The sequence below is a fragment of the Sceloporus occidentalis genome, unplaced genomic scaffold, assembly GCF_023333645.1.
Source record: "Sceloporus occidentalis isolate IW3139 unplaced genomic scaffold, rSceOcc1.0.p SCAF_54, whole genome shotgun sequence".
NCBI classification, from domain to species: domain Eukaryota; kingdom Metazoa; phylum Chordata; class Lepidosauria; order Squamata; family Phrynosomatidae; genus Sceloporus; species Sceloporus occidentalis.
Window position 1 is genome coordinate 1,719,780 of NW_028317034.1, and position 16,708 is coordinate 1,736,487.

The 16,708-nt window shown below is 35.4% G+C and overlaps 1 protein-coding gene across 1 annotated transcript; it reads left to right on the forward strand.

Annotated features, from left to right (window-relative positions):
• Positions 1-3,546: 3,546 nt before the first annotated feature.
• LOC149288023 (N-acetylglucosamine transporter UNC93A-like) lies at positions 3,547-15,689 on the forward strand. The gene is made up of 8 exons (XM_089492160.1): positions 3,547-3,633; positions 5,217-5,398; positions 6,677-6,906; positions 8,201-8,335; positions 8,967-9,181; positions 10,315-10,450; positions 11,447-11,578; positions 15,430-15,689. Exons 1-8 carry the CDS (start codon positions 3,547-3,549, stop codon positions 15,687-15,689), a joined length of 1,377 nt encoding a protein of 458 aa, XP_089348286.1.
• The last annotated feature ends 1,019 nt before the right edge of the window (positions 15,690-16,708 follow it).

A 16,708-nucleotide genomic window follows, 5' to 3' on the forward strand; every position in this document is an offset into this window, starting at 1 on the left:
AGGAAGTGTGCATTCGTGACAGCATTCTTAATATACTTTAAAATTCAGGGTTTGTCACTATTCTAAACAAAAAATATTGGGGCCAGAACGCAACATATGTAGTGTGCCCAAAAATTTTCAGGGCTAGTTTTAATTTTCAGTCTCCCCTTTACTATAGGGCAGTGTCAGAAACAAAATTGTAAGGAATCTGACATGGTAAAGACTAATACAGTGAAGGAGTAAAATGGCCAGACTAGATGCGTCCAACGATACTCATCTGCCACCAGATAATATGTTTTAATGTTTGGAGTTTTCAGACGGAATTCACTGTGCTGAAATATATTTTCAAGATCTTTTCATGTTAATCAGGACTATTTTACTAAGCTATTTTATTATTTGTTATAATGTTATTATTATTATTATAATGTACAATGGTTGGTAATTTGAATTTTTGGAAGCAAACCCCTATTTGTGAAGCTCCAAACCACAATTGGACAATGAACTGGAGGCAAAAACCCAGGGGGTCAGTGCAGAATGGCATTGGTCAAGGCTGATCATCTGATCTGCCTAACCAGCACATGATCCCCACTGCATGGACAGTGTCATGATTAACTCATATAATGTAGTGGATGCATGGAATGGTAACCCAGCAGAGGTGGTTCGTTTCTTTGTTTAAGCATTCAATGAGTTAATCTGAGGTTAATTTAAATGTGTTTCTTTGTGCATGCCCTCTGTATCTGTTCTGGCTAGAGGTGTCATCTTCCCAAAGGACCCCTGTGCTGATTCATGGCCAAACTGATAAGGACCCTGAGTTATAGGAATTCCATTCCTATCTTAAGTGGAGGGGTTTCCACCACCTTTAGCCCACCATAACTTATTGGCACATCAAAGATGGGAACCAATCATATGGTCAGAGGGGTGTTTTCTTGCAAAAGAGCCTGATTTAGGGACAATGCAGCGACCTCAAAGTAGAACTCCATGATATACTCTGATCGGAACAACATCATAAGAAACCGTCTGGATTTAAGGAGTTGCCACAGGCCTACTTATTGGAGAAACTCGTGAGTGAGGGTCCTGTGTTTAAGTCCCATTGTTTTTAATAACTGATTGCCGTTTTATTTTTCTTTTGTATGTCTTGTTTTTTGTAATTGTGGCACTGTGTAGTCTTTTTGTTATTAAAATATTCATAATCCAAGTCAGTCTTTGGGCTCTAGTATTGATATCCACAAACCCTAAGAGAGGATAACACGTTACCCTATTGTTATTAAGTTCTACAGGATATATATATATATATGTTGTTTGCCCGGGGTGGGTTGATATATATATTGAGATACATGTTCTAATTCGGATTTCTCCCGAATCCTGTATCAAAATCATGAGTGGTGGCAGACTACCTGGGGGGATACAGGCAGGATTTGGGGGTTAATTTGGTATAATTTATGCCTTTTTAAGAAGTTAGTAAATCCAGAGGCCTGGTGCTATTAACCCCTTCATGCCCACGCCCTACACACAGTCACGGGTTGGCAAGTAGTCCTGACCGTGACAGACAGTACCTGAAGGCCAAGATAGATTTTGTTTATGAATATTTGTGTAAATGTTGGGATTGAAATGTGTCCGGGTTAATCGGATTTGTTCAACAAAACTTGATTTTAACAGACGCAGGGGTAAATTAAAGCTAATTTAAGACTATGTACATTAAGTTCACTGGAACCCAATCATATTCATGTTTGGAGGTAATATAAGGAGGGTGCTAGAAAAGAGGACAAGGTTCAAATAACTACACTTTCTGACACATCGTTTCACATTTAGTTTTGCACAGCATTGCCAAAAATTGTATCAGCAATATATGAGTAATGCAATTCACTATCTTACTAAATTAGTGCCAATAAAAGTATAATGATGACTGCACAAAACACATTTATGTTTAAAGGAAATTACAAACAAATATTATTTGAAATCGTATAGATTAAAATCTAGCGCTTAAATTAAAGACCTGGAAATAATTGTGTGCCACTTAGTACACAGAGAAAATCCTGACACCGATAGGGTGGATAGGATGGACTTAACCCCCATGCCAAGGAGGATGAGTACACATGCTGTAAAATACATCTAATGGGGCATAGGTATTCCAGATCACTTTGCCATTTTACCATATCTCTTAGGTTTAGGGTTGCCATTTATGACTATGCATTTGTTCAGCTGTGATTTTCCCCATTTTTCTCATTTTGTGTTCCCTTGCAATCCATGGATTGTTTTTTTTGTCCTAACAAGCAGGACTTCCTTTTCTTTTCATTTTTGATTTATATTTAGTATGAAAACCAAAAAGTGGGGAAAAAAACACATTTGTTTACAGTTTTACTGAAACGGACAAATGTTACTAACTACAACTAAGTAAACCAAACTTAGTTATTACCTAATGTACGCTATTCATATTAACAAATGGAAATTAAATTAATTAAAGTTAAAATTCTCCACTAACTAAACTTACCTGCACAGCTTACTTACTAGCTAAAGTAACCCTACCCCTAGCATTCCCTATTAAGTAACCCTAATACTAACGCAACTTACTAATGTAAAAACAAAATGACCCACTAACTCCAATTAATCTGATTATTTAAATATAATAAAATTATATTAAATGAATAATAACAATCATTAATTCAAATTGTAAATACAAGGTCAATGAAGACATTGAAAAGTTGAATAAGACAACTAAATATCTAGGAAGTCTAAATGCCATTGGAGGCATAGGCCCTGAAAGAACTAATAAATCTATTGGGATCAAACCCATGGAAAAGGAGGAAGCATAGTCATACTCTCATCTTCATCCTCTGTAACAAATGTTTCTGCCAAATAGCAATGGGTATTGAGGTTACTGCAATATATGTATGTGTATTTTTTTTTATCACTTAAGAACTTTGAATCATTCTTTCACATTTTTCTTTAGTGTAGGGCCACCTGCTTCAGTGAAATAGTGTAGGTAGCAACCACTTGTATGTGGTAGTGCCAGCCTGGTACATCTGAGTCAGCACTTACCATAGAAATTCTTACATTTAGTACAATAGCGGGGGACAGAGGAGCTCTGATGCAATTGAGACAGCTCTTGTGTTGTGTTTTCAAACTGGACCTGTGCACCATCATGTTACCCAGCAATCACCTTACAGTGCAACCACAGACCTCAAAATAACCTGGAGCCCCATGGCTGACTTATTTATTTGCTGACTTTCCAAATCAATGCATGTTTAGGCTTCACACCTGTTTAGGCTGGGTTAATGTAAAAGCCAGACACTCAAGTTTAGTTATGTATTTCAATTCAAGTTATACAAATATAGTATAAGCTGATAAAATTCCTAATCATTGAACTTTTGTCCATTATTGCTGTGCAGCAAGTGAATGATTGACAGTTTTGAATATCCCTGATCTGTCCAAGTTTATTAAAGTCCAGTGTAATCTACACCTGGCTAACAAAACACCTTTTTTTTATTACAGAGAGTACGAAGAGCCTAGAGAAGTTTTTATGAAAACATTTAGGATTTAACACAGAGCAACTTAAACACTCCTCCAAAAATGGACCATTATCTAAAAAACATTATTGTTGTGTCATTTGGATTCTTGCTTTTGTTCACAGCTTTTGGAGGACTTCAGAGTTTGCAGGTAAGTGCACATACCTTTTTAACAACTTTAACATGCAAATAAAAATGTATTTCTAATCAGGGTGGCTATAGGTGGGGCTTTACCAAAACATTTTAATTGATGTATATATATATATATATATATATATATATATATATATATATATATATATATACAATGTAGTAATTTATTTTTAAAAAGAGTATTTCATTTAGCCAAGCTAAGTATAATGCATGCAGTTTAAAAACAAAAGATAACGATTTACACGTTATACAAATAACACAAGGAAGATTGCCAGCATCTTAAGGTCATATCTGTATGTAGTAGTCTGGCCATCTTACAGTTGGTTTTAAAAACTCTGGAGCAGTTTAGTCTTCCCATCCTAGAGCTATTCTACCTCTGAGAGTGGCCACTGTTTATCCCTTAATAACCTCTTTTAACCATCTGTGTATTCCCCAATCACATAGAAATTATGTTTGCTCCTGGTTTGCAGTTCCATGTTACCTGGATCTCTCTGCCAAAGCTATAGCTCTATCTCCCAGTACTCATACACTGAAGTATATATATACTAGTGCTTGTTTTCTTCTATATGTTCTTCTTACCATAAATATTGGTGGAATATTATCACACCATACATGTCTAGATATCCTTTTTTCTAAATTCTAGGTTTGCATAACCTGGTGGTCATTTTTTTCCAATTAATGGGGAGACTTCTACCAATTATTGGTGGAAGAACAGATAGATCTCTTTTGGAGCATAGATTGCCTTGCTCCCAGTGGTGCTCAAACTTACAGAAAGTTAAAATGATTAATGTACATTTGTTATAGACGTTTAATTGTTACACACATATACACTCAAACCTAGTACGCTAATAACTTTTCTACTTTAGTTTGGAATTTTCTACCACTCTTCTTTCTACGGCCCCAATTTTTGAGGGACATCTTATTATTTTTTAGGTTAACAGGTGTAGGTTTTTGGGAGGACTTAACTCATGTATGAGAGACAAGCTCCAACCTATACATTAGTGTAAATTACACTGAATATGGCGAGGTGATGCTGTTAAAGCAATTCTGTACATATTCTTACCAAAACAGTTCAGGATGGTAATAATTCAAAGGATACCCGTCCAATCCCTGACAGTGTGTTAAATGGCTCTCCAAGGCAATATCAGGTGGTAGGGTAGTTAAGTACATTGGGCAAGTACTGTATATTATAAGGAATAAAGCTACGTTTGCCACATCTTGTATTAACAAGCATTAGAGATTAATATAGTATGTATATTTGGAATCAGCATAAACAAGATAGTTAAAAACATACCAGATGATTCTATAGATACTATAAGCGATTATAAAACAAAAACAAAATCCAGAGAGCAGAGAATGACGCCCTACTTTTACCTAAGTCCAAACTAAGCCAAAGACCAAGAACTATTCCAGCCCCACCTTCCTTTATTTTGTTTCTGATTATTGCCATCACTGATACTTAATACAATGAGTAGCAGTTCTAGTACACTAATCCTAAATATTTATTCATATATGACATATATAGCAGGAACATCTTCTGTATTTATCATAAATCAATTGTGATTATCAATCTTTTCACAGAGTAGCCTCAATGCTGATGAAGGCTTGGGTGTTGCTTCACTGAGTATAATTTACGGAGCTCTCATTATATCGTCAGTATTCATCCCTTCAATTGTGATCAAGAAAATTGGATGCAAATGGACGATTGTTGCTTCAATGTGCTGCTATATAACTTATTCCATTGGAAACTTCTATGCAAGCTGGTAATACTTGTGCTTCTTATCATTTATATTAAGGAAGTATTTTTATTACCTACCAAAAGCTGTTTTGGTATCCTATTAAATACACACACAAAACACATGCTAACAAATGTTATCCTCATAATTATATACTACTACTAATAATAATAATGATATAGTAACTATATCCAATAGCTACGCTGGAGAAAAAAGGGGCAACTTATTTTACATATATTATATTATATTTTACATATGTACTAAAGTGCCTCTCTTTAGTGCATAATGTTCATAGCATTTCATGGCCAAGATCTCCTATATATAACTACTGCATACTCCTTATACATTTATCCATCAAAAGTTAGTTATACAAATTTACAGCTAAAAACGGCAGACATTAGTAAACTGTGGATTATATTTTTAGGTTTGTCCTGTGTTTTGAATTAGTTGCAACATCACTCAACATAGATTTAAATATGCTATCGGTAGACCTATAATTTTTAACCACATGGTGTCACTATGTTACTGCATTGCAAATGATTGCAAACGGACTGCAAGAGACACAAATGGTACTGTATATATGATAAATGTAAGACTTGTGACAAGGGAAGGTAATATAACTTCTATTTACAAATAAATACAAATCTAGAAAAAAAATAGACTTCCTTCAAATTCATACATATTTTAATTTTAACAAAATTTGCCAATTTTAGTTAATTTGTATTAATGTCTGAAAATGAGCTTTCAAATTTTCAATTGCATTTTGTTTGTTTTTTCCCACTCTCTCACTAACACTCTCTCACGCTGTCTCACTCTTTCAGGCTCACTCACAGGGTCTCCCTGCCTTCTCCACCAACCACTTATGTATTCCCGTCTCCTTTTTTTTACACATTGCTTCTTGTCTTGCCTCTTCTTGGTCTTCTGTATTCTTTATTCTGCCTTCTTGCACGGTCTACTTCTCCCTTCTATCCTATACTGGCAAAGTGGGGCTACTACCCCTGTATCATGTATTTTAGCAAAATGAACCTGTTTAGGGAAAAAAAACAGCAGTGACCATACTTCAAAAAGTTAGCATCTATAAGCATCATTTTCCAATTTTTACCCAAAGGTACTGTCACATTTTTGCAAATAAATCAAAATTGATGGATAGAATGGTCACTGAAAATAGCCACTCACTCAGAGGATATCATATGAAAGTTTAGTAAAACATGATTATTGTTATGACTAAATTATGTTTTTAGAGGGAAGGAATGAACCCAGTTAAATTAAATCCATGTATTTTGAAGCTGACTTTTCATTTTTCAGGTACACACTCATTCCAACATCTATGATTCTGGGATTTGGTGGAGCCCCTTTGTGGGCTGCAAAATGCACATATCTTACAGTTAGTGGAAATCGATATGCAGAGAAGGCAGGCAAGGTTGGAAAAGATATTGTCAATCAATATTTTGGGCTTTTCTTTCTTATATTTCAATCATCTGGTGTATGGGGGAATCTGATATCTTCCTTAATATTTGGACAGACACCAACTTCAGGTAAGAGATACGTCAAGGATTCTGCAAATAATTAAAATATCAGCATAGAAGTTTTCCCCTTTGTTATAATCTAGACAAGACCATCCTATGAGTAGTTTGTAACTCTTTGAGAATACAGTAATAATTGAATATTACTGTATATATATATATATATATATATATATATATATAACTACACTATATGGACCAAACTCACCTAACCATGGCTTTATAGACCTTGCTTTGTGCAATGGGGGACATATCCCTAAATACATGACCTCAACCCCATCGAACACCTTTGGGATGAACTGGAACGGAGATTGAGAGACAGGTTTTCTCATCCAACATCAGTGCCTGACCTCACAAATGCTCGACTGGATGAATGGGCAAAAGTTCCCACAAAAACACTCCAAAATCTTGTGGAAAGCCTTCCCCAAAAGCTGCAAGGGGGGGGACTACATTTTAATATCTGTGTATTTAGAAGGCAATGTCATAAAAGTCCCTGTTGGTGTTATGGTCAAGTGTCCCAATACTTTTGTCCATATAGTGTATTTTCACTTGGTTCTACTTCATACCCATACCTGGGGACTCTCTGGGTGAGTTTCTTTTATCTCTGGGCACACCTTAAGACATTAATACAGAAGAAGAAGGAGAAGAGGGCACTGCAAGTTTATTTTTTATTATTTAATCTATTAGGGATTAAAAGTCTATTTAGGTGAGGATAAATTCACTGTAGCTAGGGTCATATGCAGGAGTCAGTGGCGTGGAGGTCTTAAAGGTTATGAGAACAGTTTTTCTCAGAATGCAGGTTGTGAGTTTTAGGAGGATAGATTGTATATACTTTTCTGAACAGGTGGGTTTGGTTTTTATTGAGTGATTATAGATTAGTAGGAGGGTATGACAAAATGGGGTAGGGAATTCCAGAGAACAGTTACAGCATGGATAAACTCCTAGCCATTGGCACTGGCCACTTCCTGCCTACTATCCACCCACTTCTCCATCCACTCCTCTATATCTGTCTAGCCCTGCCCCTCCAGAAGAGGAAGTTCTATGTGTAGTCCATGCTGGGAAGTTCCGGGGTAGACAATTGTGGAATTATACTAGAAATCTGTATTTCCAACAAGGGTATCATTTCCAAATTTCCCTTTTTTATGCCATCACTCAATCGTTCCCTATATTCCACCCTAAACACACTAGAAATGTTGGTCTATAAAATGAAATAAATGTTAATAATTTAATCATCTAATACATACTTCCTCATAGTGAATGTGAATTTCTGTATTGTTAAATTAATTATTGTTACTTCTATAAATAGGATACAATGCAAGTACTTCAAGCTATGATCACTGTGGGGCAAATGATTGTCCATATTTAAATATCACTAATGAAACCACCACCACAACACAGCCAGCAAAGAGCTTAATATATACCCTTTTGGGAGTATATACAGGTAAGGCATTACTACTAAATTCCCATTAAATGTACCTACTTATTGGAGCCTTTCATTGGTTGTTACAATTATATATTATTATTTATTGTGTTATGTAGTGACATCATATTCTGCAACACTGTACGATGGGTAAACAGGACAAAACATTTAAACTAGCATGGTTCTGAAGTTAAGTCTCTATTGTTTTGCTTACCCAGATTAGCTTTTGAAAGAAAGATGCATTAATGTAATACTCTAAATTATTTCATTACTTGTATAATGATAGTTAATGGCATACAGTGAGAAATAGAGGAACATTGTTACTGTATAAGGGTGTATCTACTACTACTTATATGGCATTACTTCATAAAATCTGCACTACCCTATCTTGTAGAAATAAGGATGAAACCAAAACAAGAATCACATACCTAATGATCATAAGATTTCTTCAATGTAATTGAATTTTATCTTACTGTCTGATACTCCAAATACTTCTGATTAAAATGAATGAACCTTTTACATGATTGACAAAAACCTAGTTACCATCAAGTAAACTAGGCACATGCTTCTTCTGTACATAATTACTTATCCTTCAGTAACTGTGAGATCCAAGCAAGTTATTGCTAACTAATCTCTGTCTTCCCATTGGCAGGCAGTGGACTACTAGCTGTAGCGCTTATCTCTGTTTTTCTGGATAACATTGATTTAAAAAGGGAAAATGAGAAGGATGGCTCTGAGGAAGAGCCTTTTTGGAAAAAAATCTTGGCAACTATAAGGCATCTCCGGGACAAGCGTCAATGTCTTCTCATCCCGCTAACCATGTTCAGTGGATTTGAACAGGGATTTCTTGCTGGAGACTACACAAAGGTTTTAACGATTATAAACAATCAATCAATTTCAATATTGCATATGCTTGTATTATGATATATAACTTTAAGGGGAGCAAAAACTACAATAAAAAATTACCTTATTTAATGGTTTTTGCAAATTGCTTGTGGCTAGTTATCGTTTGGTAAAAAAAATCCTTTTAATGCGACTACCATAGAACGATAAGATGCATCAGTCACATGTATGACATATACTTCTTGGTTCTTCAAGAGAGATATGGCAAGCAGTTTCATTATTGAGCTGGCCATACCTGAGAACAAGTTTTCATAGTCTGAGACTCACCTTTCATTATTCTACTGTAATTTAATTTCCAAATCCAAATTATCCTTACCGCCAAAACATTTTATACCTATGGACAATTTGGTTGCTACTATTAATTAGTCATTGCAATTATTTGTGTGTGATAGGGTGTTAAAGGGTCTTTTTTATAAATTTCCCAGGTGTGTATATTAGTTTATATAAAATAAACAGGTATAATTCTGCCTTGGTGAAGGTATAAAATGATTGCCATTTGTGCATATTAAGATTAAAGATGAAATGTTTCTGCATCTAAATATACAATACGCAAAGCCAGAAGTAAGGTGAGGCCTACTATCAAGCAACTATGTATATACATGAATCCCCAAGTGTGCTGTCTCCAAATCCAAAGTCATGCTCCAATGCTTTTCCTTTAATTTTGGCTAGAAAAGAAAGGCTGCATGACAGATCTAAAGCAATTAAGGGAGACATGTTACCTAGTTTCCCAATGTTTAATCTTTTTTTGAAATTTTTACAAATTTTTATATTAAGATGTGAATAAACATTGAATTATTGTATGTTTCACTGCACTCATCTATCCTTGAAACAGGCCATTATTGATTGATTTATATGGAGCCATGCTTTTTAACATCTGGAAATTATGTGATGTGATTTACACCCATTTATTATGTTTCTATTACTCTACATTAACTTTAATTATTCTCCCTCTGTTTCTTTTGTTATTATATAAAAGAATTTGCCAAACAATTTTACATGTGTTTGTAATATGTGTTATTCTCCATACTTGACTGAGCAGTGTTTTTCCTACTATATCTAGAAGTTTTTTATTTTATAATATTTCTTCTATTTCCCAGTCCTATGTTACCTGCACCCTAGGGATACATTTTGTCGGCTATGTGATGATTTGTTTTGCTGCCACCGATGCCGTTTGTTCGCTGCTGTTTGGAAAACTTTCTCAATACACGGGAAGAGTATTTCTTTTTTATTTTGGTAAGGATATATATGTCATGCTTGCTGGATCTCTGTCACTTCACTATAACATTTAAAACACAACAACATTTAAAACGCAATAATACTGCTTTCCCACACATGCTTCTGTTCCATATCACTCACCAATCACCCCTTCCTTCTAAAAGTGATCTATAGCCATCTCTCTTTTTTGCTACTGCAACTGTTCTGTAGAAATATCTTCCTTGAAGCAAAAGGTAATTTGCAAGCTTCCAGAGGCCCATCTAATATTAACAATCTAAATTCACTAAACTTAACAACTATATTACTAACGCTAAATGTTATCTTACCACCTGACCATCATCTTAAGTCGATTAGTTTCAATTTTGTTTGAACCAGAAGCCATCTTACACTTCCCTTACCTCTCATTTCATCTCTTCTAGACTGTATATTCACACAAATTGACGACTCTACTCATAATTATTATTGTTATATTAAAGTGGGGCTCTGTCTGACTCAGGGCATCTTATATTTAAATGGGGCCCTAGGCCTTACATAGGGCAGCACCTGGAGTCCCACCTGATTTAATCTTTTTCATGCTCATACCTGGGAACTTTTGGGCTCTGGCTACCCAGTCCCACTGACGTCGGTGGGTGGTTCTGCTGACATTGGTGGGTGGTCCCACTGACACCCCCCCATTAAAAGGAAAAATGGGTGGGGAGTGTCAGGACCCAGACGAAACCCAGAGAGTTCCCAAGTATGCCCATACTTTCTCAGTGCTGAGTACCTGTCAATGACATCATATCCCAGCACTCCTCAAAGACACAAGGCTCATGGGAAGAGATACGAGACAGCTTCTAGCAAGGCAGCTCTCTTATCTCCTTGACCCAGTGAGCAGCAGTACATCAGGGAACCAGATCAATTCAATAGAGTGATTTGCCCCTATAATGTTATCCCCTAACTCTGTATAAGTGTTTTCTTATTTGAAAATATATATTGAATTTGTACTAACTGTAGTTTGTCTCATTATGTCTGTAGCTGCTGTTACAAATGTGGCATGCATTATTGCAATGCTTTTGTGGAGACCTCACCCAAATCAACTTGCTGTATTCTTTGTATTACCTGCATTGTGGGGCATGGCAGATGCTGTCTGGCAGACACAAACTAATGGTAAGCATTATGGTATATTTAACTTGGTACTCATAATCAAATTAAGGCACCCAAATCAGAGCCAATACTTTTTTTGGCTTTTTCATACCCACATACTGAACAATAGGCTTGACAATAGGCTTGACCCCTTGAAGCCAAATGTAGCAAGGAAGATATTATTTGAAGACAAATAATTGTGATAACTGGAAGATCAGATACTTTCCTTGTAACCAGCACATTGAGCAGCAGCTTTTTAAATAGTCTGAAAAGGGTGATACCCTGGTAATGCAGCACAGGGGCTAAATGGTCTAATTAACTCCACTCTTCTATGAGTGTGTTAGAGATAGTTATAAAGAGTGACAAAGAGTGAGGCAAAGGGGGTTGAAACCAAAGACAAGAGAGGAGCTAGGTGTTTTGAGCACAGACAAATAATTGTTTTTTGATTAAAAAAATGAGGGTTAATCACAATGTGGTCTTATCACCACGTTAACAAAGCTATGTTCCTGTTGATTGAACCATTACACAGTTTACTATGGTGATAAGACCACTTTTCAAGGTTTCTACGAGCATCACATCTTATATCTAACCTCCATGGTTAAAAAACCAATCAATTAAAAACCAATATTAGTAAGGGGGTTGAATTGGTAAGTGTGGCTGACAATGGACACTGTGAATGTGGTGCTAGTTCACCAGAAGGTTCTTAGATTCCAGAAATTATAAAATTATCAAAACAGAGAGAGCATAGAAAAGTGAAGAAATTAATAAAAAGAAACAGGATCATGACACAGGATTGAGAGAGGAATGGTATCACTTTAAATATTTGGTTGATCAGTATAATTGGATACAGGTGTCTGAATGCTTACAAGATTAAGGAGAAGCCTTGGGACTGAATAAACAAAACACTTTGATCAGTTAACCTAAACCATGGATCAAAAACAAAGAAAAATGCAGCTTGCAATCAAGCCTGGAATAAATCCCAGCAGCTTCTTCCACTTCTGAAGGAATGAACTGGTGCACCTTTGTTACTTTAAACATATTGCAATGAGTCAAATTGTTTAAACAAATTCTAAAAATGAAGACTTGCCCAAGTATTCCTTGATCAATTGTAGCCAAGTGGCAGATCTTTGGTTCTGAAGACAAAGCTAGCATCCATGATGATGATGGATAGTTACCAATGGTTTATGCCTGCTCCAGTCTGTCACTGAGGAGCTTTGAAAAAAGTGTTCATCTTATATTTTCTATTCTTGCGTCTTTCATGCACTCCAGGCGACGATTCTTTGATAGAAACAAAGTGATCATTGAAATGAAATCTTTTCGTTGAATCCCAGTGATGTGGGCCTACTGAGCTCATGTAGGAAGCAAACATTTGCGAAAGCCATGGGGAGTTTGACTTGCGTGGTACCCACCACTCGTGCTTTTAACCTTTTAAGTGGCAACCTTGTATGTGATACCTGATTGGCAAAGTGGACCCAAAGTGGGGCCAACAACATAACTCATACATGGTTGCACTTCATCTTCTCAATTTAAACTGTGCTCTGTGTGCTTCCTTGTAGTGCAGGGCAGCTCAAAAGTATTTTTATGATGCACAGTCACAAAATAGAGTGATTGTGAAGCAGTAACCCTTCCTGTGTCAGATTGCGTCACTACTGCTAAAGGCAGCTTCAGTGACACAATCTAACCTGTTAAAACATTGCCCTACATGAAGGGAAGCACTTCCCTTGTATTGCAAGGCAGTGCTCATGTCTATGTGCTGCACAATCACTCCATAAAATTTAGGCCACTGATTATTGATAGATCTCACTGATCAATGTTAGTGGCCCAACCTTGTCAGTTACACGTGACCTGCATGGCAATTACACATTTTTATTTATTTATTTTAAATTACAATTTCTTTAACCTACTAAATTGTTATCTAATCATTTATTAGTGCCCCTTTAGGTCATTGATCAATCTCACCGATCAATTGCCAGTGATCCTAATACGATCATCATCCCTATCAGTAACATTAACCCAGCCATAACATATAACCAGACTTTTCACTATCCACTAACAGTGCCCCAACTTTACCCCTTACACTATCTCCCAACTGCTATATATATAACCACAGCTATTTTGTTAGTTATTTGTATGCTAGTTGGTTCTAACACATAAAAATGTCCCCCTGACAAGGAACTCGTCATGTGGGCAAGAAAAAATGAGGGACTTGAGTATGCAGCACTCATCCTGATTTGGCACAGAAACTCTCAAAATCATGTGTTCCTGTTAGATTTGTGGTTGCAGTGATCAACTAAGAAAGGTAAGTGGGGTCTCACCCCCTCAGGTTATGTGCTTTCAGGGAATATATGTTTTATGGGGGATTAGGGATAGTCTCCCCCAAAATCACGTGGTGTGCATTCCTGGTTCTGCTGTAAAAAGTTGAAACCACTTTGCACTCCGATGATTTGGTGGTCTCTTGTGACTGTGTGATATTGACATACCACATATATGTGGTACCTATGTGCTCAGAAGTCACAGTTTATTTTTTTTTGCATTTTCCTTTGTGTTCCAGGTAGCCAGTGTACAAAATCCATCCCAAAATGTGCCTGACGTGTAAAAAGGTACAGAAAACCTACAATTCTGTGTTCCTGTTAGATTTGAGGTTGCACTGGGGAATCTACAAAGGTAATTTGGATGTCTTTAAAATCTCCATGGTGTGTACATTTAGGGAATATATAATTTACGGGGTTATTTGGTGCTTAGCAGTAGTTATGCCTACAAAATCAAGAGGTGTGCATTTTTAGTTCACCCCTTTATTTCAGCTTGAAACCACTTTGTGCACTCATGATTTGGGGATCTCTCATGGCCATTATGTGGTATCTATGTGCTTAGGAGATATGGGAGATTAATGTTTTTGTGTCTTTTCCCAGGTAGTCCAGCATGCAGCATCCATCCCCACATATGTCTGGAACATAAAAAAGTTGATCAAAAAAACCTCTGTTCTTGAAAGATTTGTGGTTGCTGTCACATTGAAAAATATAGAGGTGCACAAATTTTGTTTCAACCATTAGACTTTCTTGGCTCAAAAACGATTGCGCAATCATGATTTAGGGGCTTGCTGTAACCATGCAACTATGTAATAGTATGCACATTTGGTATTGTGTTATTCAGGAGACTTTACCGATTCATTTTTTAAATATTTTTTCTTTCATTAAAATAATATTTAAAATATACATAATCTGAAGTTTTTAAGCATGTTTTTTTTTTTCTTGCACAAAGTGTTTTGAATCACTGGATTAATGAGACAAACGATAAACTTGTGATTGTGTTATTGCCCTTGATATTAAAGTTCAGGAAACATATACTTTTGTTATTTCACACCAATTTGACCATGAAATTTATCACTTGTACCATTTTTATTAAAAATCATAAAAGAAGATGTGTTATTACCAATTTTATGAATTGTCATTCCGGATCAAAATGGTGGATTGAATTGTAGGATGTTTCCGTAGGTTTATGTGAAATGAAATTTGATAATGATGAATAAAAACCTGCAAGTTCAGATATGTCTAAACACATTGAAGGTAAATCCCATAGAAAAGGGTAAATGATCTCAACCACTTAAAACTACTGTGACTCAAGAAGGGTCCCTGATATTAAACATGTGTGAATTATTTCCTTTTATGTAAAGAAGCTAATACAGCCCCCACACACATACTTAATTTTCTATGGTATTTTTAATATGTTTGCCTAAGAAAACCTAAATTAACACATAGTAAAGCCTCAAGACTGAACAGTAATAGCTTTAATCTGACTATAAACAAATTGTCTCTGCAAACATATTATTAGGATGCTGTATTGTGAATGCATATTAAAAACAACTTTTTTTATTACAGCCCTCTATGGAGTTTTATTTGATGACCACAAAGAAGCTGCTTTTGCCAACTATCGCCTTTGGGAGTCTTTGGGATTTGTCATTGCCTACGGCTATAGTACATTCTTATGTGTGTCTGTGAAACTCTATATTTTACTTGCCGTGCTGATCGTTTCCATGGTGCTTTATGAATGTGTTGAATTAATCGAACTTAAAAAAACTCCCAAAACTGACATGCAAAGTGATAATAATGGTTCTGTATACAAGCAGACACACGTGTAAAGACCTTTTTGTAATCTTTATCTAGATTAACGAAAATAAAGGCCTGGATTCTAAACATTACAACAGCTTTAAGTAGTTTTGGAAATACTTAAATATTATAATGTTTAATATTTTTTTATGAAATTGCATTTTGCAAGATAGAGTCCAACAATTTTTTTTTTTTTTAAATGAAGGGAATGAGATTACTTAGCAGCTTTTAAAACATTGTAGCCCCACCATATTTGAATGTGCCCTTGAGATACACAAAAATGATACAGAGAATGCCATGATTCAATCAGGATACTCTGATTTATTGCTTATAATGGCACCCATGAGTGTTACAGATGCATCACAATGCAAGTTTCTGCACCTACATATATATAATATATATAATATATATATATATATATATATATATATATATATATATATATATATATATATATAAACATTCCAAATTCATAGTTGACTAGCAAAAACAGCATTACACAGACTGTATGTGTGTTTTTTTGTATTTGCTTTTCTCGAAAGTCCAATAAGAGAAAAAAAAAATATATGAAATTAGGGGCCCAAAATTAAAAGTCTAAATCTAGGCTTTCTGCTATAAGCAGTATGACAAAGAAGTGGATAAAAAGTTATTAGATAATAACAGATGAAAGGGTTAAATTATGTTCTAAGGGGACAATGGTTTGATTGTTATTTTTTTCCTTTTTTTTACTCTCTTCTTTTTAGCATTTTTGGTATCCTATACACATGTAAATTTTACTGGATAAGAAAATTGTTATTAGACCATCTTTATCTTCGTTTTGTAAATCTGAATGCACTCAAATAGAGATATTGTACAAATATACAATATTGACAATAAATGTACTTGTTTTATTAATCTACTTTTGTATTTGACTCAATTCCCACACATACATTAATGTACACATGTATTCCTTACACACACATGCATACTCTACCATGTACTTTTGTTAGTTTTTAAGCTAAAGCAGGACTTGCCACTGTTGCCACAGCATGGTGATCACTACCAATTTACT

What these genes read in the sequence shown, in the direction of transcription:
- LOC149288023 (XM_089492160.1), top strand. Translation starts at nt 3,547, where the DNA reads ATGGACCATTATCTAAAAAACATTATTGTTGTGTCATTTGGATTCTTG. An exon ending in GGAAACTTCTATGCAAGCTG is followed by an intron (nt 5,399 to 6,676) that starts GTAATACTTGTG and finishes TTCATTTTTCAG; the next exon opens with GTACACACTCATTCCAACAT. An exon ending in TGGACAGACACCAACTTCAG is followed by an intron (nt 6,907 to 8,200) that starts GTAAGAGATACG and finishes TTCTATAAATAG; the next exon opens with GATACAATGCAAGTACTTCA.